This window comes from Daphnia magna, linkage group LG3 (genome assembly GCF_020631705.1).
Source record: "Daphnia magna isolate NIES linkage group LG3, ASM2063170v1.1, whole genome shotgun sequence".
Classification (NCBI taxonomy): domain Eukaryota; kingdom Metazoa; phylum Arthropoda; class Branchiopoda; order Diplostraca; family Daphniidae; genus Daphnia; species Daphnia magna.
The window spans coordinates 7,736,234-7,763,655 of NC_059184.1; the positions used below are offsets into that span (position 1 = coordinate 7,736,234).

At 41.2% G+C, this 27,422-nt stretch overlaps 2 protein-coding genes and 1 long non-coding RNA gene across 15 annotated transcripts in view; all 3 read left to right on the forward strand.

Annotated features, from left to right (window-relative positions):
• The first annotated feature begins 308 nt into the window (after positions 1-308).
• LOC123470614 lies at positions 309-2,345 on the forward strand. Its single transcript, XM_045171149.1, has 4 exons — positions 309-1,062; positions 1,118-1,553; positions 1,603-1,903; positions 1,959-2,345. Exons 1-4 carry the CDS (start codon positions 309-311, stop codon positions 2,343-2,345), a joined length of 1,878 nt encoding a protein of 625 aa, XP_045027084.1.
• Positions 2,346-10,755: 8,410 nt separating this feature from the next.
• LOC116932107 (twitchin) overlaps positions 10,756-27,422 on the forward strand; it is a 48,590-nt gene continuing 31,923 nt past the window's right edge. For 3 of the 13 annotated variants that reach the window (XM_045170893.1, XM_045170899.1, XM_045170894.1), the window contains exons 1-26: positions 10,756-10,931; positions 11,769-12,251; positions 12,516-12,537; positions 15,003-15,165; positions 15,806-15,947; positions 16,096-16,246; positions 16,421-16,624; positions 16,803-17,104; positions 17,275-17,504; positions 17,584-17,895; positions 17,967-18,057; positions 18,167-18,339; positions 18,448-18,945; positions 19,024-19,103; positions 19,175-19,341; positions 19,406-19,425; positions 19,614-20,492; positions 21,051-21,080; positions 21,149-21,187; positions 21,404-21,601; positions 23,354-23,392; positions 23,992-24,027; positions 24,755-24,902; positions 24,967-25,031; positions 25,099-25,270; positions 25,568-25,707. In XM_045170893.1, the coding sequence (XP_045026828.1) occupies positions 11,939-12,251; positions 12,516-12,537; positions 15,003-15,165; positions 15,806-15,947; positions 16,096-16,246; positions 16,421-16,624; positions 16,803-17,104; positions 17,275-17,504; positions 17,584-17,895; positions 17,967-18,057; positions 18,167-18,339; positions 18,448-18,945; positions 19,024-19,103; positions 19,175-19,341; positions 19,406-19,425; positions 19,614-20,492; positions 21,051-21,080; positions 21,149-21,187; positions 21,404-21,601; positions 23,354-23,392; positions 23,992-24,027; positions 24,755-24,902; positions 24,967-25,031; positions 25,099-25,270; positions 25,568-25,707 (4,614 nt within the window). In that variant the 5' untranslated portion in view covers positions 10,756-10,931; positions 11,769-11,938. Of the gene's footprint in view, positions 10,932-11,768; positions 12,252-12,515; positions 12,538-13,732; positions 13,928-15,002; positions 15,166-15,805; positions 15,948-16,095; positions 16,247-16,420; positions 16,625-16,802; positions 17,105-17,261; positions 17,505-17,583; positions 17,896-17,966; positions 18,058-18,166; positions 18,340-18,447; positions 18,946-19,023; positions 19,104-19,174; positions 19,342-19,405; positions 19,426-19,613; positions 20,493-21,050; positions 21,081-21,148; positions 21,188-21,403; positions 21,602-22,686; positions 22,732-23,353; positions 23,393-23,991; positions 24,028-24,754; positions 24,903-24,966; positions 25,032-25,098; positions 25,271-25,567; positions 25,708-27,422 lie in introns of those variants that run through there. The other 10 variants (XM_045170896.1, XM_045170908.1, XM_045170898.1 and 7 more) reach the window with 8 other exon arrangements.
• Positions 25,714-27,405, forward strand: LOC116932109. Its single transcript, XR_006644280.1, has 2 exons — positions 25,714-26,267; positions 27,319-27,405. It is a non-coding gene; the product is annotated as an uncharacterized LOC116932109 (long non-coding RNA).

The following is a 27,422-nucleotide window of genomic DNA, read 5'->3' on the forward strand; positions in this document are numbered from 1 at the left end:
GATCGCCCGGAAGAAAGTCCAAGCTGGACCAATTGGTGTCGCAGGGAGTGATCGTGCCGGTAACCGAAGCGTTGGAATGGGCCGCCCCCCTGGTGGTGATTAGGAATGCCAAGAACGACAAGATCCGTATCTGTGTCGACCATACCCGGCTAAATAAGTTTGTCCTGCGGCCAACTCACCCTACGCGTACTCCACGTGACGCGGTCGCCGAAATAGACAGCGAGTGCCTATTCTACACCAGTTTCGACGTCGCAAACGGATACTACCAAATTCCCCTTCATCCCTCCTGTCAACATTTAACCACACTTATGACGCCGTGGGGCCGTTATAAGTTCCTCCGCACGTCCATGGGCCTTAGTTGCTCGGGTGACGAATACAACAGGAGGGCGGATGTCGCGTTCGCCACAGTGTCAAATACGGTGCGTGTGGTTGACGATCTGCTTTGCTTTGATCGCACCTTCCTCGAGCACGTGATGGGAGTGTGTGAAGTCCTCCAAGCGGCATGCGACGCCGGTATCACATTCAGCAAAGAAAAGTTTCGCTTCGCCCGCGATCGTCTGTTGTGGGTTGGATACGAGATCAAGCACGGCGGAATTACCATCGAGGAGGCCAAATTGAAGGCCCTGTCTCAATTTTCCCGGCAGACTAACATTTCGGAATTACGATCATTCATGGGCCTGGTGGAGCAACTCGCCGGATTCTCGACGGAGGTGGCAGCGGCGAAGGAACCCCTTCGACCCCTTCTTAGCACCCGAAACTCGTACGTGTGGACGCCGGACCATGACCGGGCATTTGCCGCCGTTAAGTTGGCTTTAACCTCCCCGCCCGTGGTGGTCCATTTTGAACCAGATCATCCAAGTCGACGCCTCGCGCAAGAACGGAATGGGGTACGCGCTACTGCAGCGACACGACGGAGGCTGGCGTCTAGTGGATGCCAATTCCCGATGGTGCTCCGATGTCGAGTCACGATATGCCTTCGTGGAGCTGGAGCTGACTGCAGTCGAATGAGCGATCCGGAAGTGCCGCTTATACCTATCCGGTCTACCCAACTTCACCCTGATGGTGCATCATCAGGCCCTTGTAGCAATCTTAGATAAGTATACTCTGGATGCCATAGACAATCCCAAAATACAGCGTCTGAAAGAGCGACTGTCGCCGTACTCTTTCACAACCGTGTGGAGAAAGGGGAAGGAACATGCCATTCCAGACGCCTTATCACGGGCCCCAGTCAACGACCCAGCGCCGGAAGATGAACGTGTGGGCGCAGACCTCAATTCTTCCGTTCGAAATGTGGTGATTCAGTCGATCGCGGCTATATGCAACTCTGAAGACGAATCAGCTCCGCCGGCACACTTGTCGGACGCTTTGCTGGCCGATCTGCGATCCACGGCCGCGGGGGACGCGGACTACACGGCCCTAGCGGCGGCAGTTGAACCGGGTTTCGGAACGGACCGTGCTCGCATGTCTAACTACATACGTCAGTTTTGGTCCATTCGTCACCAACTGTCCACGGAAGATGGCCTCGTTCTCTTCGGATCCCGCATCGTGGTGCCGTTTTCATCTCGCCGTAATATTCTCCAAAAACTTCACGCCGCCCACCAGGGCATCGTCCGGACAAAACGACGGGCCCAGCAGACGGTATATGGCCGGGAATATCGAACGACGTCACGATGCTCGTCGAACGCTGCTGCAAGTGCCAGGAGAGGCGGCCGAGCCTGTGCCAGGAGAGGCGGCTGAGCCTGTGCCAGGAGAGGCGGCTGAGCCTGTGCCAGGAGAGGCGGCCGAGCCTGTGCCAGGAGAGGCGGCCGAGCCTGTGCCAGGAGAGGCGGCCGAGCCTGTGCCAGGAGAGGCGGCCGAGCCTGTGCCAGGAGAGGCGGCCGAGCCTGTGCCAGGAGCCACTGATGTCAGATCCGCTACCGGCATTCGTATTTGAAGACGTTTCGGCTGACTTGTTCCAGCACGGAAACCTCCATGTGCTGGTATACGCGGACAGATTATCGGGTTGGCCAGTAGTCCACCAATGGCGACGCGATCCCACCGCGCGAGAAGTAGTCCAGGCAGTCGTGCACAAATTCGTCGAGCTGGGCGTGCCCATGCGATTCCGCTCGGACAATGGACCTCAATTCGATGCCGGAGTCTTCCAAGAGACACTGAAACGTTGGGGCGTGGCGTGGGGCAACTCTACCCCTCATTACCCCCAGAGCAACGGCCATGCGGAGGCAGCAGTGAAGGCGATGAAAGAATTAGTGGCGAAGACGGGCGGAGATTTATCATCGGAAGATTTTCTGGCGGGACTCCTGGAGTTTCTGAACACCCCCCACGAGAGCGGTGCATCGCCGGCATAAATTTTAATCGGCCACCAACTCCGCTCAGTCATCCCAGCACATCGATCATCCTACGCTCCCAAATGGAAGGACGCCATGATAGCACGGGAGCGACAGGCGGCGGCAGCTGCAGAAACACAACTTCGGTACGATGCTCATACCCGCCCATTGTCACCACTTCGGATCGGCACACAGGTACGAATCCAAGACCCGGATTCCAAACTTTGGACTCGTGTGGGCGTCATCGTGGCGGTCGGCCGCTACCGTTCCTACCGAATCAAATTTGCTAGCGGCAGCGTCATGTGGCGCAATCGACGGTTCCTCGACCGCCAAGTACAACCATGATTCCGGAGCTGGCCGAAAGGAGCAGCGCAGTCGAACTCGTCTGCTAGAGAGGGGGAGGAGGGAAAATGTCGACTGCTGGGCTTTACGTGGAGTGAGCCATCTCCTTATCTCTGGAAACGGTCACTTGAAATTGTGTTGCATTTTTAAAATTTTCACATCTGGTATTGGAAACACACCATTCCAAGAAACCATTCCTTATCATTATTAATTACACATCTTATTAAATCCAAAGTTTATTAAATGTCTTGATAGAAATCTCTTCAAATTACGTGTTTGCAATATAGTCGGAGAGCCCGGGCTCAAAAATATCAAAACCTTTTACGAGAAGGTTTTGATAGCTAAATCGATTCATCCCAATGAGGACAGATGGGAAATGGCCGTCTGTCGAATGTTGGTGGGGGCGTTCGGGAGTTACAGCCTCCCAAAGTCACGAGGTTTTGATAAAAAATCAAAACCTTTTACGATGAATAATTTTAACACACACAAAAAAAGCGTAAAAAACTGTGTCGAATGGTATGCAGACAGACGGTGAAAAATGGGGCGAAGTAGGGAACAGACGCTGGTGTGTAACTCTTGTGACACACCTGTCACTCATTTTTTGAAATGGCAACACTGCATCGTGCCCGGGAAATTTAAAAATACTAATACTAGCGATGTTTATAGTTTAGTGCGTAGGCCTATGTTGTGATATCATTTTTCAATTCTACAGTTATTTAAAAAACATTGTTGTGTTAGTTTATAGTAACATAAAATGTTTGGATTATGATTTTTAAAAAATTTTATTAAAAACTGTAATGTTCATCTTTGCGAAAACGTTACAAAACTGACTTCTTGGTTGACTATTTTGTTGCATTTAAATAACATTAAAAAAGTTTAATCTTCATCAGACATTATATCTTCCTCCATTTCGTCTGATTCGCATTCATTTAGCAAATCCTCGTCGTCTCCTTCCGCAATAAGATCTTCTTCTTCGACCACCATATCTTGAAGTGTTGGTGGTGTCATTTCTCCTTCAAACCAATTGAGGGTGTACTTCGAATTTTCTAGCACCCATCCATTTTCATTAGGGGGAAACACTCGGGAATTCATTTTCGTTGCATTGTTCCATATTGAGCAAATTAAATTTGCCCTCTTGATTTGCTGCATTAAAACAGAATGACAAGGCGGAAGCAAGGCAAAATCTATCCCCTTGACACCGACCAATGGTTTTTTCCCATACGGTTTATACACCTTCATGAAACATTCCAATCTTGCGTCATTGACGAAAGTAAAATTTTTTTCCATAAATATTGCACACAAATTGCTCCAGTTTGGAGACGAGAGAATCTTGTAAGTATTCATTTTTAAAGTGTGTATTATGTAGTTTGCTAATGGGAATGTCCGTTCGTTTTCATTGGGAGAAAATAAAGAAAAACTGCACAGCATTTGATCGTATATAGTGCTCAGCTGTAAGCGTAAAATTGATGTCCTTTGTCAGGCTCTTTTGTCCATTTCTCCGCGTGTGTCCTGCAGCGAAATGCATTCAACACTCTATGGCCAACATTTGAGCAATCCAAGTCGCGTGTTCTTTTTCGTTCGTCTTCTTTGCGGTGACACCATCCTGACACACTTTCCTTTTCTTTTCTTTCCTCCCCCTTTGCTCTACAACATCAATCACTGAGGGGGGGCAAGCTCCGTGACGTCAGTTGCTGTCAAGAGAGCGTATTTATAATAGAGAGGCACAAACGCATTCCAAACATAGTGGATGTAATAAATCTACGACACATACAGAAAACGATGAGCCGGCTTTATGTACGAATACGGGAGGTGCTCTGGACAGTTCAGCAAAAACATAAAATAAAAGGCGGGGGGATCAAACCGAATAAAAAAAAAGTGGAAGAACATTTGCTTTTTATTTGTATGGTGTTGGCTTATTAAATTAAACCATAGAAAGCAATCGTTATGGAAAAAGAATTATCTTTCTTAAATTTCAATTTCCTTTCGTATATAAACGCGTGTTTTTTGTTGTTGTTTCTGCGAATTCGGGTCGATTCGATTGACTTTTTGCGCATAAACAACAAATTTAATAATCAAAACGAGAGGGAAGAAAAATGAAGGGTATAGACACGGAACGTGAGATTTATCACGCTTGCCACAATTTTTGTTGTGGAGAAAATGCAACAGGAATTTCTTGCTTAGATGGCTATAAGATTATTGAACAAGAATGACTGCATGTTATAAGCTAAAAGTTTATCCACCGGGCTCACACGAGCATATAATAACAAGCCCCCGTGACCAATATCCTCCTATTATTGTGATGTGATTTGCCTATACACATAAACTCGGACCAGCGGACAAAGAGCCACCCAGCAAGCGTATAGATCTACACATTTTTCTTTTCATCCCTGCGTATATATAAATCTCATGTATAGTTAGCATCAGACATCCCGTTTGGATTGCCTCCAACAATCACGCAGGTTATATACACGACATTTTGTCTTTCTCTTTTAAATCTCTTTCGATGCAAACATAATTACTCGCGTCCATCCCAACGAAAAATCAGTTCCAAAATGTGCATTTCTTTCCCCCCCCCCTCTTCGTTGTTGTTGTTGTTGTTCATATATTTCTATATATGCGTGCGTGTGATTACAAACCCCCGACCTTCTCCCGTTTTTTTTTGAAATTCCGTCGCGTGCCTGTCTTGCCTTGAAGTATAGTAATATCACTCCACTTAAGGACTAGCGTAGAATCGGAGCGGGCAAACATGACGTCGACGCACAATTTTTTTTGTTCGGAGGGCTCCCCGTTTGAAAAGTTTGCGCTGCTTCGAAATAAACGAAGTTTAATGACATTGTACTTTGAATTAGGGCGACATTTATACACTAACTGCACTTCTTTGCACATTTCCAGTGTTTCTTCTGTGAAAACATGGATTTCAGATTTCACAGTATTCTCGTTCAAATGTAGCACACACTTTTTATTGTCTATTATGTTCGAAGCCATTTCTACGCATTATTTATCACGACATTATTGTAATTAGTGTAATGACCGGTAATGACAAATGACACAAAAACAATACCATGTTGCCAATTCTAAATCTGCGTTTATTACGAATATTATTAGAAACAATTTTGTTGTAAAAACGTTTTAGAATGTCAAATAAAAATAATAATAATAAAAATATTATTTTAGTATTTTTAAATTTCCCGGCCACGATGCAGTGTTGCCATTTCAAAAAATGAGTGACAGGTGTGTCAAAAGAGTTACACATCTGCGTCTGTTCCCTACTTCGCCCCATTTTCCACCGTCTGTCTGCATACCATTTGACACAGTTTTTTACGCTTTTTTTTTTGTGTTAAAATTATTCATCGTAAAAGGTTTTGATTTTTATCAAAACCTCGCGACTTTGGGAGGCTGTAACTCCCGAACGCCCCCACCAACATTCGACAGACGGCCATTTCCCATCTGTCCTCATTGGGACGAATCGATTAAGCTATCAAAACCTTTTCGTAAAAGGTTTTGAAATTTTTGAGCCCGGGCTCTCGGACTAATACCATTTATGACAATTTTAGAAAATATAACAAAATTTCAGAAGACCGTTCCTATCAAAACATTTAAATAAGTTGTGTAATTAATCAGCAATAAGGAACGATCTCTTGGAATTCTGTTGCATTTTCAAAAAATGTCATAAAGGGTATTGAAAATTACAATTCCAAGAGACCTTTACTTATTATTTCTTACTAATTACACATCTTATTAAAGTTTTTTTTTTACATTAAGCTGGAGCATTAGCTTGATTAGCTGAAAATAAAGCTCTATATGACATAAAGCTACTTAGCTTAAGAAAATATATCTTGGTAATGAGTAATTTAATTTCATCTGTTTTTTAAAGGGCCCAAAACCATGCTGCTGGTACCGAAAGGTTGAGAGAAGAAGTGGAATAAGGAAAAACTAAATTCTTCAGAAGGAAAAAAAATTGCTGGAAAAAAATTGGGATGACCTTTCATTGATAATCGGGGATGGCACCGATCACCGAAATCACTGCACCAAAAAATAATATCCCTCCGCCGGATCGACTAAAAAGCTCCGCGATTGGTGCGGGGCCGAGCGCTACCTACCACTTTTCTGTGTACCCATGAAAGACGGCAGGGTTCGCCCCGACGACCGAGATCAAGTTGATATTTTGTCTGCTACAACATGGACTACTACATCTAGAGGACGAGACTCTTCGAGGTTTCCTATGTCGGCCATGTAATTTTTTTTACATCAGCAGTGAAAAAAGCACAAAAAATTATTAGTTGACTCAATAAATGTTCCTATACTTGTAATTAATAGTTTTCTAGATATTTGTAATTTCCTTACAGGAGAAAGGGAAGAAAGTCCGTTTCACCGGTGCTACCTAGCGGCCAAGTTCCAGAAGCTCTTACAACTAAACGTCTGCGACCGGCAAAATTTGTCAAAAAATCTGTCACACACAAAACGTTTCTAGAATAGCAGTCGAACCTTTGTATTGTTTTGTTTGTTTTGACAAGGACTTGGTAACTAGAACTTACATTAGTCGCTAGGGGGCACCGGTGAAACGACTTTCTTCTCGTTCTCCTAATACTAAAACTTAAATATCTATTTCATTTCAAAGATTTTCTAAAATCCATTTGCATAATTGTAACCGCCTTTTAAAGCTCTATCGATTGATGTGTTTTATATATTTCCCCGTGAAATTGACCCACCCGACGGGCTTTAACACGGCGAGATAGGAAAAGAGTCCCGTCCTCTAGATGTAGTAGTCCATGCTACAACCAATTATTTTTTCCATTAGAACTTGTGTTTTTATGGCAACGCCACACGGGAATTTAAATTAAAATTGATGCCAAATTGTCCATAGGCCTACAGCATATCCTTCTATTCGTAAGGTGATTTCAACTAACCGTTGATTTCGCTTATTTCCCGATAGGGATTCTATCAAACCTGTGGAATACCCAGTGATGCACAACTGGTGTCCCCCCTACTTTTTTCTGAGACTTTGCACCATAGATGGCGTTGATGGTGCGGTGATTTCGGAAACGTTGTTCAGTCACTTCGATTGGAATTTTAGCTGCTAGCATGGACATGGAGCAATTCAGCTGAAGTCTTGATTGGTGAATTAACTGAGACCAGTAAGTATGTTGATCTTCTGCATTCATTTAGTTGTATGTATTCAATTCTGTTGAATACCTCTAAAACGTTCAAACTAAAACCAATAACAAATCGTAAGCCAATTGAGTAATTTAACTCGATTTCCGCTATTTTTGGGGGCGAATCGAATCATACCGGAAGAGCATTGTGTCCGGGATTTTATGGCGACCAGGCTGGACCCTATCGGGAACTTCCTGGACGTAGTGATGGCATCTAGTTATATTCTAGATTTAAATTTCGGTAGCCAGTGAAATGGGACCGAAACAAAAAAGAACTGGAGAAATAGGACTGAAATTTTCCAGTCCTATTTCTCCTGTAGAACTAGGACTGAAATTTTCCAGTCCTATTTCTCCTGTAGAACTAGGACTGGGAGATTTAGGACTGATTTTTTTTTAATCTTTAAAGAAGTCCTATTTCTCCTTTTGCCAGTTCTATTTCTCCTTAAAGTTATGACTATTTTCTTTTTCCTACTCTATCATATTTCTGGGCAATGAGTCTCCAAACCGGTAGGCAAGGGAGGGGAAATGATGAAGACAAGCGGGTTGGCTTATATCCTTCAGTCCTTGAAAATTACCGTTGACAAAATTTCAGCGCTTAATTCACTTGCAGCTTAAGAATTCCTTATGATAAAAAAATTTTTTTCAGTGTTTTAACCGAAATTTTTTACAATATATAGTTCATTTATCAAAAAATTTATAATTCCATAAATGTGAGTGCGATTTTACTTTGGTTATTATTTATTCTTCTTACGACTTGCATCATATAGAGGGGCTACGATGGGTGTGGTCCTCACCCTTCTAGGGAGGGGAATGATTCACCAAAGGGGCTGAGATTCCAAGATACGAATGATCCCCCGCAACCCCCTCTGTGTCGCAAGAATGTACGAAGAATTTACAATTGAAAAAGTTAAACAAATTTAGATTTATTAAATTTAATTATTTGTTAAATGAACTGTATTCAGTCAAAAATAACGGTTAATATTCTGCAATAAAAAGTTAAATAGGATAAGGATTTCTTAACATGCAAGCGAAGTAAGCGTTGACATTTTGTCAACGGTCATTTTCAAGGGCGTAGGAATATAAAGCCAACGCAATTTGACTTCAGGTTTGGAGGCTAATTATCCTTGAAGATGTAAGATAAAGGCCAGCGAAATATCCTTAAATCCAATTATAAGTAGGACTGGCCAAAGGTGAATTAGGAGTGCTCAAAATGTGGTTAAAAAGCAATTCTATTTCTCCCCAGTCCTATTTCTACAGGAGAAATAGTACTCAAATTTCCAGACCTATTTCTCCAGTCCTATTTGGTTTTGGTATTTTCTCACCGCCAATCTAAATTTTACTGTGCTAATTGTCTTGCTTTGTTCGTACAAGTAGTACGTCTTGCACACATCGAATGGCGCCACTTACTGTATATTGTTATTTTATATTAAATACATATTAGTATGCGTACGCTTAATTTTTTTATTAGTCTTATTGCCGACCCAATTGCATATCTTTCTTTTATTTCCGATGCATTTCTTAATACTTTGTTAGACCTACAAACGCTAGGACGGAGATCTACGTCAAAAAGACTTTACATCACACAAGCGTTGAACATTTAGGGTAAGCCTTATACGATTTTCGACTATATTCTACAAGAGAAAACATTCTTTCCCAAAAGATTGCGCTTTGTCTCAAAAGATGGCTCGATTAAGCTTAAGGATTAATTAGCATAATTAGCTTGGTAATGAAGTTAGCAAGCGAGTATTTCACAACGATCACTGAGACTAAACGAATACGAGTCGCATCCTGGGACGACAAGCATCAGATTCATTTTCAATATTTTTTGTTTTTACGTCACGTACTATACGAAGCCGTCCTTTCTGAGGCTGTTTGCGTGGCATACGGAAAGGTAAATCCAGCGTGTTTCCTAAAGAGCTATTTTTGGTTGCAGTTTATTTTCAGACTAGCCCGCTAGAAGGGACTAAACTAGTATTCCAACTATGTGGCGCGCCTTGCAGGATCCGCCGCAAAATATATACTTTACCACCCTTTCTCCTTCTAAAAACGGCGGCATATATAACATATCACAACCAATAGCAGCAACCTACATTAGCTCACCCTCGATCCGCACAGCATTTGCCCGTTACCTAGCGTCTATGCTTTTGAAACCGCCTTCGGTTCAACGGATAGCTTTGAAAGAATTACCTAAAATGAATATGTTCTTTTTAACGACGCTCGATCAGTTAGAACGCCGTACAGTTTATTTTAAGTAGTAGGTTTTCAACTACACCGCCGCACTAACGATTTTCAAAAAGATGTTGCGGTTCTTCTGCTCAATCTCGTGAGTCACGATTCTCAAATGGTAACATAATACTGGGGTTAAAAAATAAATAAATAAAAAAACGTCCCGCCCTGGTGGGTTTCAAATGCAGAATACAAGTTTTTGCTTTCATTTTAAATGTACTTAAGTTTTTGCGCTTGCTTGCAAGGATTGGAGCATTAAGGTTTCACATAGGCAGCGTTCATGTTGTTCTCCCCAACAAAATTCATTGAATATTCACATTCCTTTGAAACGTCGGCCAATGAGGCAAACTTTTCCGTTTTTAATTGGTGTCTTACTGATTTAAAATCGTGATTCCCTGTAAAAGTATTTTAGTCCAACCCCTTCGCAGGAGAAAACTTATGAAAACACGAAATAAAATAAAAAAGCAAAGAGGGAGACGACGTGAAGAAAGACAAGAGAATTTTTGATTCTAGCGAGTTCGGCAGATTGTTGCTGTAGTTCCCGCTTGCCGGGATTTTTTTTTTTGAAAAGTCTAACTGGTGCTGTCTCGTCGTCGGCCAGTCTATTTTCAGGACAGACTGGCTGACGGTTGCTGCTGCTAATACTGCTCTTGGCCTTCTGGGATCGAAGTGATTGCTCTCCTCCACAGTAAGTCGTCTCCTTTGCAGTTGGCTAGTAGGTGTTGTAGCCACGAGATCTGGTTACGTAAACCTCTGATTTTTCGAATCACGCTTGATTAAACTTGCTTGATATACGGACACTATCTTTCAATTTATTTTTAAATAATTGCTCGTGTGGCCGCAGTGCTTTCAATCCTGAAAAGTTTGAAGTGAAACTAGAAAAACGGTAAGTTTCTTACGCATCTGCCCCCACGTCATCCTCTTCTCTTGTGGGTTAACAAGGACGAACAACTACCAAGAAAACAACAACATCCGTTGAAAAAAAAAAAGAAAAAAAAAGAAAATGTTGACAAGAAGTTAAGGATAATCAAAACTGATTTATTGTCTCCGACATTAAACGGAGTCGCAGAGTAGCTAACATCACACTTGGAAAGTTATAAAAATATATTTTATTGTATATATTTCCCAATGTCAGCAGTATGCAGATCCCGTTCTAGAATGCAGTCTTTCTGTTGTTCAGCTAACCCGACATTACAAAGCAGAAATCGGTTGTAGAGCAGCCTACCTTGAGCTTGCTTCAGCGAGGCTAGGTTAATTTTGGTACGCTGTTGAGGAAATGCTGGCTGGCTCCACTGCGTTCCTTGTTACCCATATAGTACCTCTACCTAGGCTCGCGTTCAAATCGATCCAACTAGCCCAAACATGTTGATACATGAAAATCTGCTATATCTAATATGTCGCAGACTCCAATATGTTTTCTCTGAGCTTCGATCTTGCGTAACGACACTATTGAAATGCGATGCAACACTCGTACGTGGTATAGTTTACGGGTAATGGACGACGTAAACTAGAAGGGAGGAGGGACACAAAAGTTCACAAACACAAGTTTACAAAATACGTTATAATATTTTTTCCAATGTCAAACAAAAGATAATATTGTTTACTTTATTATTTTTGTTTATTTTTTATTTATTTTATTTATTATTATTTTTTATTTTATTTATTTATTTATTTATTTATTTTTTATTTTATCTTTTATTTTATTTGATTTATTTTTTACCAGCCCACAATCTATTGACTTCGCTGACAAAAATATCTAGCGAGACGCGGAGGGAGTCGTTAGATGTTCTAATCATTGGGACGCTTCGTTCGTCAGTCACAGAGATTCACTCTATTCCCACCCTTCCCGTACTGGGAGGGTGGCACGCCTACACAGGCGGCAAGTAAGCCACCATGGGCGTGAATGAGGAATTGGCCCCAAGTTTTACCCAAAAACCAACACTACGCCAAGAAGATGATGGCAATCGGTTGGTATTTGAATGCCAACTGGTGGCAAACCCGTTGCCCGCGATTACGTGGTTCCGCGGTGACACCCAACTGGAAGAGAATGACCGTACCACCATGAAAACCACAGAACTAACTTCTAGCAAGTACCTAGTCGTCCTCGAACTTGATGATGTCATTGAGACAGACGCTGGGTCCTACAAAGTTAGTGCTCGGAACAAGTTCGGAGAGGTGGCAGCCTCAATCAACCTGAATTTCAGCCGTGAGTTTACTTTCATTGAATTACGTGTTCATTTGATTTGATTTCTCGTGCAAATCTGTCCGTCTTCAGAAATTTCGATTCTCCGCCCCCCTTTTTTCATTCAATCGATGTTGTCTATTTACCTTTCTTGTAACTAGCTGTCATCATAAATTTTTCTCCAGCTCGCAAAATTTTTTAAATATTACCGATAACCACATCAAACAGCTAAAATACTATGCAATTTTTCTAACGATTGAATATTTTTCTCTTTTTTTTATGCTATAGCAACGGACGAGCCCAAAGAAAAGTGAGTAACGTTTCGATATTTATCCTTTTGTGTTACTAAATGTATATTTTATTTTAACTTTCTAGTTGTGTAAATGGAATTTAACATGTAAGATGAGCGAATAGTTTTAAAGTTACGCTAATTTCGAGGATAACATTCTTTATTTTCTATTGTCCTATTATCCATGTTCTGCCTATCGTTTTAAACTGTCAAACCTTAAAGCAACACTAAACCCCGTGGGTTGGCTACCCAAAGGCTAAGAGACAAGAAAATCTTATTTTTGCTGGTTCAAAACTCAAGTTTACTGAATTCGAAAAATTTACTGCTGAGGTTTGAATCGTTCTGAATCAGTTACTGATGTCCGCACACTAAAATCGCAAACGTAACTCATTTCGGCGGTGACTTTTGCGAATGTAATCTATTTTATGGTTTGCCATTCTATAATTGTAGACACAGCTTACTAGTATGACATGTAAAAACTTTACGATGACGTTTCTGTAACTTTGTTAGAGACAAATGTGTCGTGGGGAATGCCGCGACTATAAATACCTGAGCAATCAGCATGCCTAGCAAAAGAAAAATATATATTTTTTTTGACACGTATCTTTCGGCTTTTGCGCAAAGCTTTACGCATAGCGTTAACGCTCTTCTACTTCTGATATGTTTTCGTGGATATTTGTTGCTCGATCGCCTTCTGACCATTCCTTACTGATAGAACATACAACGATCGAATAATGAAATGGGCTCCCCACAAAAAGCGCAAAATCAAAAGAAATTGGTAAAAGCAGGAAAATTTTTAACATCCAATGTAGCCAACGTCATACAACTTTTCACTGGTTATCGTACATAGATTTGTAGATAGCGCATTCGCTAAAACTAAAAATGTCCTATGAGCACGCTAATTGCTCCTTTCTTAATGTACGTGCGCACAGATCTATCTGTAGCCTAGAGAAGTCAGATTCTGAAGTGTAGGATGAAAAAAAAAAGCTGTGGAGTTGAAAACAGCCACGGCTCATCTCCGGTCGTAGAGGCGTGGGCACCGAGAATGTCCGACTCGTGTTGGGAAAGGTTACTCATGACTAGAGCGTCTGGATCTGAAATCACGTGACTGTCCCCTCAATTAGCTCTCGCCGCGACACTGTCAGGAACTAGCAACGCAGAGGTACGCCGTACATAAAGCCGCTCATTTAACTCAGTCGCTTCTGTCCATGGCTATTGGAAGGTGGAACGTTCCCTCTGCGCTCCTTTATTCACAAGTTTAGACTTGAAGTCTTCTTATAAGACAAAGTCGTCTGAATTTTCTCCAACAGTGATGGTCTATTTTAGACAGTGTGGCACCAAGTGACTAGTTTTTTAGTGTTCTGTTTGCTCTTCCGTAAACGAATTCTTTCTGTAAGACCATGGCTCCCAGGTACTGATATAACCCTATTGTTTTCATACTGTTTTCTTTAATGTAAGTATAACGCTATTTACTAAGTGATGTGTTCCATGTTTCGCACGGTTTCGGGTTTCGTCAAGCTTCAATAGGATTCGGTATTAGCTCTATGCTAACTGGCTAAGTGTAAATCTTCAAAGTCGCCGCGATAGCTTTATATCGTACAGGATTAATCGCAATCATGTTCAATTGTTCACCATCCTGTTAAGCTGTCGCCAGTGTTCAAAGTGTAGGGAATGGGACGAGGGAAGGAATTCATTGCTGAAACATCGCGAATCCGGTATTTTTGCGATCCCAATTTGAATTTGGCTCAGACAGCTCTCCAGGCGAATTGACTAGTCGCTGCTCCGTTTCACGTTCCTGTTTTCAGGAGCATCCGCCATGAGTTCGACACAATTCTAGTTTGCGACTACAGCTGATGTTGCTATTACCCGCCTCAGACTGAAAATAAACTTGACGTCCTTTTTTGGCCGTTCGTTCGTGCCCCACCTATGAGCTACGTCCATTTAGAACAGATGGTCACAACACCAATGTTGACTTATCCTGTATGTTAACACTTTTATTTGATAGCAAATTTGGTGTTTTGCTGTATTGCTGCTGTTTTAGTTGCCCATCGGAAGCCGTTTGGGTTTTAGCCGGTTTTAGTGCAGGACATTACTTTTTTTTTCTTGTCGTTGTCCAATTGGACAGGAATGTTAAGTAAGGTCAGGTACTATGAAGTGTTGTAGCAATGCATGCAAAATTTGGTTACAGGAATCTCTTTGTTTAAAATACTTGTGCCGTCATGGTTAGACCGATGACATCAGTCACAGATATATTGACTATAAAACTCTTCCTTCAGGAATTTTGTTTCTCTAGAAATCATTTTACTGGCCAGGGGCTTATAAATTTTGAATGTACGTCTTAATCATTGTGAAACGTTGTCATTTAAGAAACGTTCTGCATTTGGACAGTTTAACCAACAGAAATCACGACAAAAATCATTTTTACGCAGGAATCTATATGTTTTGTGGTGGAAAACCAACTGAAAGTGATATTATTGTTTCTACAGGCAAATAGATGGAATCGCACCTACTTTTGCCCAGAAGCCATCGATTAAACAAGAAGAAGATGGCAAACGATTACGATTCGAGTGCCGAATTCTAGCGGACCCGCGGCCAGAAGTTAATTGGTTTCACGGCGGCAATGCGATCAAGAGCGGCGGTCGATACCGAGTAAGTTGCATCATGTCTCCTCACAATTGTCACGCGCAGTTTAATCGTGTGCTTAGAAAACGTTGGTGTTTTTTTTTTGTTTTTTGTTTTTTTAATCGTTGTTACGTAGCTTGGATGCTGTAAATACTTTTTACTGCACATTACGTAATGTTAGTGGAAGAACCAATGCTTGGGCATTCGATCCCACTAAGCATGCCGCGTTTAAGTCAGTCATCTTGTTATCTAGATAAAGGTTAAGTGCCACCAGCACCGGTATCTGATCTCATTTCCATTCGAGAGCAGAGTGATATATTAAACGGTGAAAATGTACGTATAGTGCAGTCCTTCAGATACCAGAGCATTAGTCATCCACTATTTGTGGCTACCGCCTGCCCCAGCGAAAGGGACAGCGACCAGTAGGCAGGGTAAAGCTGACCGTTGTTCGAAAATAACACGCAAGTGTTACAGAAAAAAACAGAACATGATATTATAATAAATTAAGATTCTAGAATTTTACTCAATCAAATGCGCTATTTATTTTTTGAGCAGGATAGATCACAGGCGCTTTGCGTGATGAAATTTGCATCACATGTCATTTGAAAAAATAAAAAATAAAAAGTGCATACGAAAGATTATGATGACTAATGCTGATTTGATATAGGTCTCGATCGAAAAAGATGGCAACTCATACTTTTCCACTTTGGAAATCACCAACGTGGCGGTCGAAGATGGTGGAAAGTATAAAGTAATGGCTAAAAATGAACTTGGCGAGAGCAACGCCACTATCAGTCTCAACTTTGACAGTAAGAACCATTTTTAGATTTTCTCGTTTTTTTTTTCTTTCATCGTATTTACCCTTTTTCTTAAATTCTACTTTTTTTTATCAGTAATTTTTTTTTTGTCTTTACGTTTTATTGTTTCGTTTGTTTTTGATTTCACATTTTTTTCTAGGCTCCTACTTGAACTCATCCAACGAAGGGAAAACACAAGACAACGTTAAACCTACCTTTACGGAACGACCCGTTATCCGCCAGTCGGACGACGGGACCAAGGTGTTTTTCGAATGTCGCTTGGTCGGTGAGCCCAAGCCTACCATTACATGGTAATTGCCCCTTTCTTTGGTTATAGTCACAGTCACAGGCCTGCTCGAATTTTTCTTTTTTGTTTCTTTATTATTTATTCTTTTGATTACTTTATTTTTTTATTTTTTTTTTTATTTATGACTTGATGGCTAAATAAATTAACAATTGTTGCTAACATTTCGATGGTTACTTAGGTTTCACAAAGGAGAACAAATCAAAGAGGGTGGCCGGCATAAAGTCAGTGTTATCCAGGACGCTAAATTGTTCTATTTAGTTTCACTCGAAATCGCTAGCGTTGATGCTACCGATGAGGGCGAATACAAAGCAGTAGCCAAAAACAGCCATGGTGAAGGAGTTGCTACAATCAACTTGAACTTCGAAGGAAGTGGCAAGCCCAAGTAAATTCTTCTTTTTATTCATCTTAAATATTTTTTTTAGATTTCGCGAAGTTGTCATTTATTTGGCGGTTTATCTCTTTTTTTATCCGTCGTCCGTGTGACAGTCTTTTCCTCACCTGATATGCATAGTTTGTAATTAGAAAACAAATAAGTGAGAAATGTTTGCTTCTTAATTTAGAATCCCTGAGGGCAAAGCCCCGCGCTTCCCAAAGAAGCCAACTATAAAGCAAGAAGGTGAAAAGCTAATTATGGAATGCCTTTTGGAAGCAAACCCAAGTCCGGAAGTGACTTGGTTCCAAGGCAACAAGGTTATAGCTGACAGCTCTAGAGTAAAGATGACTCGAACGCCTCTGGGAAAGGACACATTTGCCTTGGCTCTCGAGATTCTCAACCCTACAAAAGAAGACGGTGGAAATTATCGTTGTAATGCCTGCAACGCGTATGGGGAGAGCAACGCAAACATTGCGCTTAATTTTCAAGGTACATGCTGCAAATCTGCCCTGTACGTTGGCTGTTTTTTTTCGAGTGATCAGAGTTGATGTATGCAAGGAAATACTTCGGTTGGCATCAGCCCCCCCCCCCCATTCTTTATTAAGACTGCAATTTAAAAATCAGTGGACAGTAGTAATAACAAAAGGATGTCTATAAAGGTGGCGAAGAGGAAGCATCGGATGCTATTGCACCTACATTCATTGAGAAACCTAAAATTGTGCCTAATGAAACTGGAACGCTGATAACCATGAAATGCAAATGTCGAGCCAAACCCGCTCCTGTCGTCACTTGGTTCAAGGATTCAACACAAGTGAGCGAATCTGCACGGTTTAAAATGAAGTGTACTTCCCTCGAAGGCGACATCTACGAACTGGTTCTTCAGATCAAGGTAAACAAAAATGACATGGTCATCCGTTTCCGTTTACATCGAATCATTCACACGTGGAAATGGCTTTCTTTTGATTTAGGATCCGTCCAAAGTCGATGGTGGACCTTACAAGTGCCACGTTAAAAACGATCACGGAGAATCCAATGCCAAACTCAATTTGAACATCGAAGCAGACGCAGAACCAGAAGGCTACCCTCCTAGCTTTGTTGAGAAGCCTCGAATGGAATCCAGCGCCGATGGCAAAAAAGTGACCATGTGGTGCAAAGTAAAGGCCGATCCTAAACCCACGATCAGTTGGACCAGGGAGTCGGTGACTGTCAAAGAGTCATCACGCATTTCTATTAAGGTTGTTCAAGAAAAGGATGTTTACATCATCAAACTGGAACTTTCGGTAGCTTCTTTATTTCCTCGATGATTTCCATCACGATTGATGCTTTAACTAAGTGCGTTTCCATCTTCTAGGATCCCTCTCCGAACGATGCTGGGTTGTACAAATGTACGGTCAAGAACATTCATGGCGAAGTTCATGCCAATCTAAACCTAAACATCGAAAGTAAGTTCACTACCGGTGTTTGATTCATCCCTGAGACACTGGAGAAAAGAAGCTGAGCGATAGATGATGGATAACTTATTTTTTTTTTTTTTTTTATATTTTGTCTTAGTTGCTCCCGTCATTCCTGATGTTCCTAGAGTCATCAGGATCGAAAAGAAGAAAACCATTGTGGTAGAATGCCATGTAAAGGCGCAATCTGAACCCTCTGTGCTTTGGTACAAGGAGCAGAGCGTGGTGCAGAAGAGTTCTAAACACATGGTTCATGTCACCAGAGTTTCGGAGGTATGTGTTGGAAAACGTCCTGCAATGAAGTGGATCATGTTGGCACATGATGCCAGATACTTAAAAAGCTAATCATAATTTTATAAAAAAAACGTTTTCGTTTGACAGGGTGAATTTGCTGTTCAACTGGAGATTTCAGAAGTTCAGCTAAGTGATCGTGGTGTCTATAAGCTAGTGGCCAAAAACGAAAAAGGCGAAGCCATTTCTAAAACGGTGGAAGTCAAGGATATTCCTGTAGATGAGGCGAAACCCGAGCCGAAACCCGAGCCGAAACCCGAGGCGAAACCCGAGCCGAAACCAGAGCCGAAACCAGAGCCGAAACCCGAGGCGAAACCCGAAGCAAAACCAGAGGTTAAACCGGAGGCTAAACCCGAGGTGAAGAAACAGAAATCGCCCGAAAAGACCAAAGAGGAAACGATCACCAAGGAAAAAGAGAAAACTACCACCGTGCTTGCAGAGAAGAAGGAAAGTCGGGTGGAGGAGGTGAAAGTAGAGAAACCGAAACCGGCGGAAAAGACCAAAGAAGAACCGAGCCCAAAGGAAAAGGCGACACTAAAAAAAGTCGAAGGTTCGAAGCCAACTTTGGCCAAACCTCTCCAGAATATGGTAACAGACTACTCTGCTTGGACAAAGTGATGATAGCATTTATGTGTAACGCGTGAATCTTTTTACTGAAATTGCTAGTCGGTAGAAGAAGGTAAATCAACCGAATTGATATGCCAACTGAAGACAAGTGACACAAAGGCAACAGTTACGTGGACAAGGTTGTATTGCTAATTTTTAAATGCAATTAATTGATCCTTTCAAACGGGTTGTTATTTTCGTTGAAATAAAGGGAGGAAAAACGAATCGGAGAAAGCAGTGAAATGCGCATGTCCTTTGACGGCACCGTGGCCCGGCTGCACATCCAATCAGTTCACTCAGAGATGTCTGGAACCTACAAATGTCAGATTGTTAACGAATTCGGAAAAGAAGAGAGCACTGCCCAACTGAGCGTCATCAGTAATAAATTTCATCCATCTTTTAAGTTGATCTGTCTGTGCTAATAGCTTTATCTTCCCCGCAGGCAAGAAGAAGAAGGAAAAGGTAAGCGCCAAAGGCATTAGTCTCAGCCTATGTTAGTAATGCGTAGCCGATGATAGATTATTAGCTATGAGCATTATGCCCGAACCATGTTTCTAAATAGATATCGTGGAGTTGTCTTGCCCCTTAAGCCAAAATGGTAATTAGAATTGCATGTCACCTTCATTGCTTGTTCCAAACCGTTGATTCAGAAATGTGAAGACGGGTTAGTACAAGAGGAGGTGCACCAAGAAGAGGTTCGTCTTTCGCAACAGGAGATTGTGGATAAACTTGACGAAACACCAACAGAAAAGGAACCAGATGTGATGGGGGCCCGTCCTTCGCCTGATGAAAATTCTTCTGCGCCACTGGAAATGGCCGCAAAAGGGAAACCTTCAAGTTCCTCGGCTAACCAGAGTAATACCTCTAACGGGATGAACGTAAACGTGCCCAACGCTCGACCATCCAACATCGACAACCAAACGACCAAGGAACTGATAGGCGAAACTTCCATTCGACAACCAGCTGATGGGCCACGTCAGGATGCAGCAACAAATGACGCTCAACTTCAAGACAGAAAAGGTAGTGCGTCATCCGACCGCCAGAGCAAAGCTGTCTCTTCCGTTTCGTTTGGCGAAGCACAAAAAGTAGTATCGCGTGAAAAATCGGATGATCTTTCAAATGGTGCTGCTATCCCTAAGGAGAGCGAGATATTGAAACCGATGGCTAAACCGAGTGCTCCCGTGCAAAAACTTGAGGTTCCCACGAGCAGCAATCTGAAATCGGATGTAGGAACAACCGTGGATTCTACGAATAATGCCATTAAGCAAGCAGAACCCATCAACAGCCAATCAACTAACGACGAAAAGCATAAACCTAACGAGAACGAAAAGAAGACGCACAAACCGAAAGAGGGTCCAACTTCCATGCAAACACTTCTTGTACCGAAAATTGACGAACCTCAAGGCCAGGACAAATCACATTCCACCGACGCAGCTGGAAAGCATGAAAAATTAGTTTCCAAACCATCATCTGACGTGGCCAAAACTCTTAGCGACACAAAGAAATTATTAAAACCAACCAGAATAAAGGTAAGTTAATACAAAAACGAGCTTGCAGATAACAGCAGCAATTTCAACTAAAGGCCATTGCTTCCAGAAAAAATTTAAGAAAAAAAAAAAAAAAAACGTAACAAGGATTTCCAACTACGAAAATCGTTCGCTGCCATAATCAAAATGCTATTGAATCGCAATCTCATCTCCGCTTCTTCAGCTTTACGGTTGTCATATGGTTTTGGGTACAAATATGACAAATCTCACTTTGGAACACTTTGTACATGGGAAAACGTCTCAAATTGGACTGCATAATCGTTGGTTTGCTTTTTTCTGCAATAGTGCACGCCTGCCATATACTTTCGATTTTGCCGAATTTTTTTTAGTTTTTGCACGAAAACTTCAACGAGAAATATAACCCGTTTTGGGTAATCGTATGAAAAACTGAATGCCTCATGAACTGTGCACGGTTGTGTACTATTCCATTTGTGAAAGCTCTAGTCAATTTTTTTGGTTATCAAGCACCGATTCACCCATAATGTTAATCATACGTCTCTGTTTGGACTCTTCATGATTCTTTTCTTTATAATTTCACAGAAAGAAGAGGACACCGCCCCCAAAGAACAGGTGAGATTTAAATGTTCGCACATGCCTACTACATAGAACTTGGTGGTAAAAGGCTTCTTTTTTCTTAGGACAAAAAGCTCAAACCTGTCAAACCCAGCGACGACGAGGTAAGAACAAATCTATTATTCTAAATTTAGAGGTTGAAACGTGTAAGGGGTAACAACGCAGTGAGAAGCACATTAATGTCTAAAAATAGCGCTAGACTTATAGTGGGCCAAATAACCAGCTGCTGCAGCACAACAACCTTCAGATGCAGCACACAGAAGTGTCCAGATTTTGTCTTCTGATAACAGCGAGTTAAACATGAAACGTTTTTAAATCAGAAACCCGAACTGCCCAAAGATCTGGCAACGAAGTTGCGTGAAAAAGAAGCCCCAAAGATCGAAGTTTTGGAACTGGAATCTCCAGCAGGAAGCCGCCGAGGCTCCATTCAACCTGGATCAGGACCGCCTAGCAGACGAGGATCTCTCATTCCACCCGAGGACCAACCACGTCGTCCTAGCCTACTCATCTCCGATGAGGTACGAGAAACTACGAAACGCAATAATGCTGACACAATTTCTAGATTATACTCTTGTCACCTTATCCTCTTAACAAGACCCTATGTTGAACGCGAGCTAAGAAGAGCTTATACGTAGATTCATAAGAACAACATCCCTGGTGATTAATTGGATTTTTTAGGAAACTGGATTTTCAAACTGGATGACCTGTCCCTTATTGGCAAAAAAAAAAAAAAAAAAAGGCACTTATCAGTTTTTTGAATTGTAATTACAGCTACATACCGGCAAGTTTGAGAAATCTCAAATTGAGTCTCCAAAGTCTACGGTGCTTTTTACATTGCAAACCGTTTTTGACATTTCGTACTGTCACATTATGCAGAGACGTAGATTTGAACAACAATAGTTGATAAAGGACCCCTGAGGCGAAAAAAGAGACGTAAATCATGGGTACGTTTACTAGAAGTATAACGGCTAAATAGCTTAATGATAGGAAACAAAAAAGAGAGAACTACAGCCAAGCCCATTCATTTGGTTATTATTGGCTCAATTTATGGCTGTATCATATTGGCTGTCGTTTGTTTACTCTTCGGTTACATAGACCTATAAGGCTCTAAACTTCTTAAGATATACTTAAAATTTTGGTCAGCACATTATGCCCTAAACTTGAAGTTGTTAATCAAACACATTACTACCGTTGATCCGCAATAATACATGCTTGTATAGTAGATATTGTAGGTTATCTTGCACAGACCTTGGACTGCAAGCACGTGTGAGCCTATTTCGTTTAATGATTGTGTAAATTTGTCGGCTTGGTACTGTAGCTAAAGTCTTAGCCTTCGGTGATTGACTCTGCCTCGTAGTTGCGGACAGCTTTATAATGAAAATTGTTAGCGGAATTAATATTTCTTATTGTGTAGTGTAGTTAATGTTATAGGTTAATATCACTGGGAACCCAAATGTGTCACGTAGTTTACGTGTGCTATGGTAGATAGAAACAAAAATATGCCAAATTTGTCGACTCGTTTCGGGAATGAAGTGTGTCTCCATGTCGTGGTTGAAAAAAAAAAATGCATTGTTGCACATGTGACACGGAGTTTGTTTGGTAGGAGCATAGAAAACTACGTCCGGGCGAGCTCTTAGAGGATCGAAGGGTAAGCTAATATTTTGAAAAGCATGCTGCGTTTTTATTGACAACAATAATATAATCCGCCTGGAAATCGTAACGCATGATTCCATTCTCACCCGTTGTGTAAACCGCATTCGTTATTAAGCTAAGTACACGTATAAAATTATTCCTATTTATTTGAGACGCAGCAAACGAGTGAAGTCTTCAAGAGTTTGAAGAGCGTTTTAAGAACTGTGTATTTTTAGATAGGTGGTTTACTTGCTGATGAATTAGCTGGTACTAAGATCACACAATTAGTTGTTACTGGTTAAGTTCGTTATTCACGGGTTTGTTTACGCTAGAAACCCTACTTGATGAAGTTATTCAGTTTCTCTGGTAATTAGGAAAACAGACCCCATACAAAATTTTCTGTGTGTTTCGTTATTTGTTTCTCCCTCCTTTTCTCTTCAACACTCACCCTCTGTCTCTGTGTGTTCATATTTTTTATTTCCTTTTATCACTTTTGTTTTATTTATTTATTTTATTTTTTTTATTATTTGTTTTGTTTTTTTTTTTTTATTTTTATTTTTATTTTTATTTTTATTTTTTATTTTGCTTTTATTTGTTCGTGTCTTCAATCAATTCGATGACTGGTGCTTTGCCTCCAGCAATCAATCAAATTACGTCCGGGTGAATTGGCTGCTGAGGTGAGACATCTGTTCACCAACGAATCGTGATTTCTCTGGCCGATTTTGTTCGCTTTGTTTTTGTTATTCATATACTAGCTTCTTTTAATCGCTTACGTTATAAAGCTTGCTTCGCTCTGATTTGAGTGCGACAAGAAAGGTTGTAATGTTTAATTAGTCCATGATACGCCATTTTATTAAATAGTAATTTCGAAAAACTCGAAATTATGCAGCGCAGCGGTAATGGGATTTGAACCAATCTCTTAACCAAAAAGCTGAATCCGTTGAAATAATTATGGTGAATGCCGCTAATGCTTACAAGCGCTTTTTTTGCAGATTCGCGGTGCTCTGTACCTTGTGTACAATTCCGGCCACGTTCCGCATGCTGCAGAACTATCTATGAAAAATGTCCATTCTGCTTTAACCGTTTATCCCCCCCCCCCTTTTTTTTTATTTTATTTGTTTATAATTTTTTTTTTATCGACAAAGACAATTATTTATAGGCAAAATTGTTTCGTCTGTCTGTTTGCAACGCTTTTTTATCAATAATTTCTCGTTCAATTTCATACTATTTTTTAACGATTTTTTCTTTTTCTTTTCTTCTACTTCCGGCGTTTCAGAAAAAAGTTAGGCCAGGGGAAATGGATGAAAAACAGGTTAGATTTAAATAATAAAACTAGAAAAAAAAGTACTTCTCGTTCACTTTTTGTGCCGTATAGTATGTGCACCAACGACGGTTCTCCATCCGTCGATATGCGCAGTCTAGAACACTGTTTTAGTTGACCTCACTTCCCCATAACCTTTGTCACAAAATGTGCAATTGTAGGAGTTGGCGTTTTTTAGAATTATTTTTTCTGTACTATTTTGAGTGGAGTATCTGCACAGTAGGTTTGATGTCAAGGTTATCGCGGAGACGTTTTTTGCACAAATGACTCCTTTCCCCATCTTGCTGTTTTAGTTGTAATAAGTTTGATTAGTATTGAAGTAAGCCAGCTTGTTACAAGGTGTTTACGTGACGGCCGTGATCCTAACTCCATTTTGCTCGTGTAACAGTTTTAGTAACAGAAAAATCATATTGTTTTTCAGTTCTTTCAATTTCAATCTATGAACTGCATGCCATATAACGTACGCTTTCTAAACGTCAACAGTCATGATAGCATCACACGCCCGCTTTAAAAAAAAACCGTAAATTGCTTCAAGAAGTGCAGCACGATTTGCACTTGAGTTTATCTACACGTCCATAGCGCACGTGATCGGTGTCGTTAATGCACCCGAGCGTGATGGCATGTCAATTCGCTCACTGTACAACCGTGAACCACGCGACACTAATGAAATTTCGCTTTCCTCAATAATCATCGTGTTTTTTCATTCTAATCTTCGCAGAAACGAAGAACCAGCACTGACGCCCGCCGCCCAAGTGCGGCTGATGTGGGCGAGTGTATCGATAAACCGTCGACACCACTCCGGCCAGTGGGTCCACCCGGTCCACCTTCAATTGTCGATATTCAAGAAAACTATTCGGCCGTTGAAGGTTTTCATAGTGTAGATTGCTTGATGTGGGTGACGGAAATGCCAATGATTTAAACATTTTTCAGACGCAAATGCCTACATTACTGTTCGTGTGGAGGGTAATCCAGTGCCCACCTTCCGTTGCTTCAAAGTAAAGTCCATGTCGTTTAACGGTAGATCGCCAATCGTCAAGTTCTTACACGTTGAATTCTTTACAGGGCATCACAGAGATCATGGACGGAGGTCGTTACAAGTACGTCACCGATGGCGAAACCAATACTTTGACGCTGTGTATTCGCAAAACAAAACCAAACGACGAAGGAAATTATCGCATCGTTGTCACCAACGAACATGGAGAAGACACGGCTGAAACTACTCTTTTCGTCTCAGGTATATTTCTGATAATCCGTTTCCACCCAATTTCGGTCGAATGCTCAAAGCTGTAAAAAATAAAGCTTTTATTTTCGGGGATTCGTTTCTCCAACTTCTAACAAACTAACGAAACTTGAGACAACGGGCTAGCATTTAACGTTTGTTTGGATTAGAAATGAAAAAAAAAAAAAAACTTATCCCCTGCTGATTTTTCGTCAATATGATATATATCATTACTTGAACGAGGGCAGCTCTTAAAAAATCCACAAAAACGTGAGAAATTTGATGAACTGAATTGGTATTGTTATTGTGTAGACGCCAGCGGAATGGATTTCCGCGCAATGTTGAAGAAACGTAAATACGCAAAATGGGGCAAGGATAAAGAAGATCCCGACTGGGGTACTCTGAAAGAAGTCGAGGAGCCGCCAAAACCACAGCTTAAGAAAGTTGAAAAGGTAAGCTTGCATGATTAACCGTATGCGATATAGTTAGACTAGAGATATTTGAAGTTGGCTCAAACAAGTTGAAGGTGCACTTCACCTGACCAGCTCCTTCTCTTTTTCTGTCCTCTTTTGTATCTCTTTCTTTCCTCTGTGACATACCAAAGTGTTAGTGTCACTGCTATTTAAGTCGTGTGACTGATGATTTATCCCTAGTATGTGTAAATACGTAAGGTCATCATATATGGGTGTAGCCAAGTGACGTGAGAGTGACGTGAAGACGTTGGGTTGCTCACGAAATGAGACAATGGTGACATTATTCGGACAAGACAACCAGTGTCGAAAAAGCTGATTTCATTTTCAAGTCAGGCAAGAAGTTATTGTATTTTGTCTTCTGCTTTTTCACCCTGTCTCGTCGAAAAACAACTTGTCCGTTTGACGGTGATCAAATCAAGAATTTGTCAAGCAAGGAATCTTCGTCTCCATCCGATCACTCGAATTACTCATCAAACGAGGGACGTCGGCTCTCATTGGCCGATTACCTCCTCATCTTAAAACACGTGGGAAGAAATCAGGTCTGATGCATTTTTGTGCCTGTCAGTAGCCATTACCTAACTGTTATCCACACCCACCTATCTCTACCACACACCTCCCTGATGTTTAATTTGATTCGTCGTGGGTCTTTTCGCGTCAGTGGGAAATTGATTTCAAGATAAATTGAATTAAACTTGCTAACAATATGGGCAGATGGAAATGCATATCACACTACCTTATTCAATTCCTTTACAATTTGTGCAGTTGTATTAACCGGGTAGATCGTGAAATCATTTGATTTGAGGATAAGAATGAGCCGTAAGAATTAGTATTTCCGTAAGAAATTGATTCGAAAATTGCATTTACTGGGGAAAGAGGTGGAAATTAATTTCGATTACAAAACCCATGTGTAAATTCTTTACTAAGCGATGTTTTACAGGTGGTGGCCCTAGCTCAGCCTATTCCCTTGCCTCCATTCCTTCTTTCTTTACCCAGCCAATCTTTTCTCGGGGCTTGCCGATTGCACAATTTCTGGTACTCTCAAACTAAACTTCCCCCCAAAAGTATCAGAATCCCCACTGAGATGCCTGAAGTCCTATGATGTTGACAGAATCTCTGCAAAACATAAGAGGAGCTTTCAAAAGTATTTGAAAATTTTGAGGACAATTGTTGTAAAAGACTGCAATGATATGCCATTCGGAGCAGCTGACTTGTTTGAAAATTGGAAGCTCTCATAAAATCCGAGTTAAATTAGTTTGATGGGAAAAGAAAATACGGATTCTTCTATCTTAACAGGGATCCTTGATTTTTATGGGAATCCTAGAATCTTTACGTGGGTCGTGGCATTTTTTGACATGGACTTTTGGCATCTTGTGTCGGTTCATTTCGCTCGACCTGCCGATGCTAAAACTCTTTGGAGGTGGCCAAGATCCCCGTAAAATAAAAGGAAACCAGTAGAATTTTCAGAAACCAATGATCGGCAAGCCCTGTCATCTCTTATAACAACATCACTTCTCTTTTCATCAGTTGCTTTCAAAGATTTGGTGCACATTCATTGGCATAACGATATGGTATGCCTTCAATGTTCTATAGGACATTGAACGTGCTGGACGAAGACGTCTTTCATTAGCGGAAACCATACCCGATTGGCCCGTCCTGGCTAAAGCAGACCCCATAGAGGTGTGATAGATCACGTC

What these genes read in the sequence shown, in the direction of transcription:
- LOC123470614 (XM_045171149.1), top strand. Translation starts at nt 309, where the DNA reads ATGACGCCGTGGGGCCGTTATAAGTTCCTCCGCACGTCCATGGGCCTT. An exon ending in TACCCAACTTCACCCTGATG is followed by an intron (nt 1,063 to 1,117) that starts GTGCATCATCAG and finishes TGGATGCCATAG; the next exon opens with ACAATCCCAAAATACAGCGT. An exon ending in GGATCCCGCATCGTGGTGCC is followed by an intron (nt 1,554 to 1,602) that starts GTTTTCATCTCG and finishes GCCGCCCACCAG; the next exon opens with GGCATCGTCCGGACAAAACG.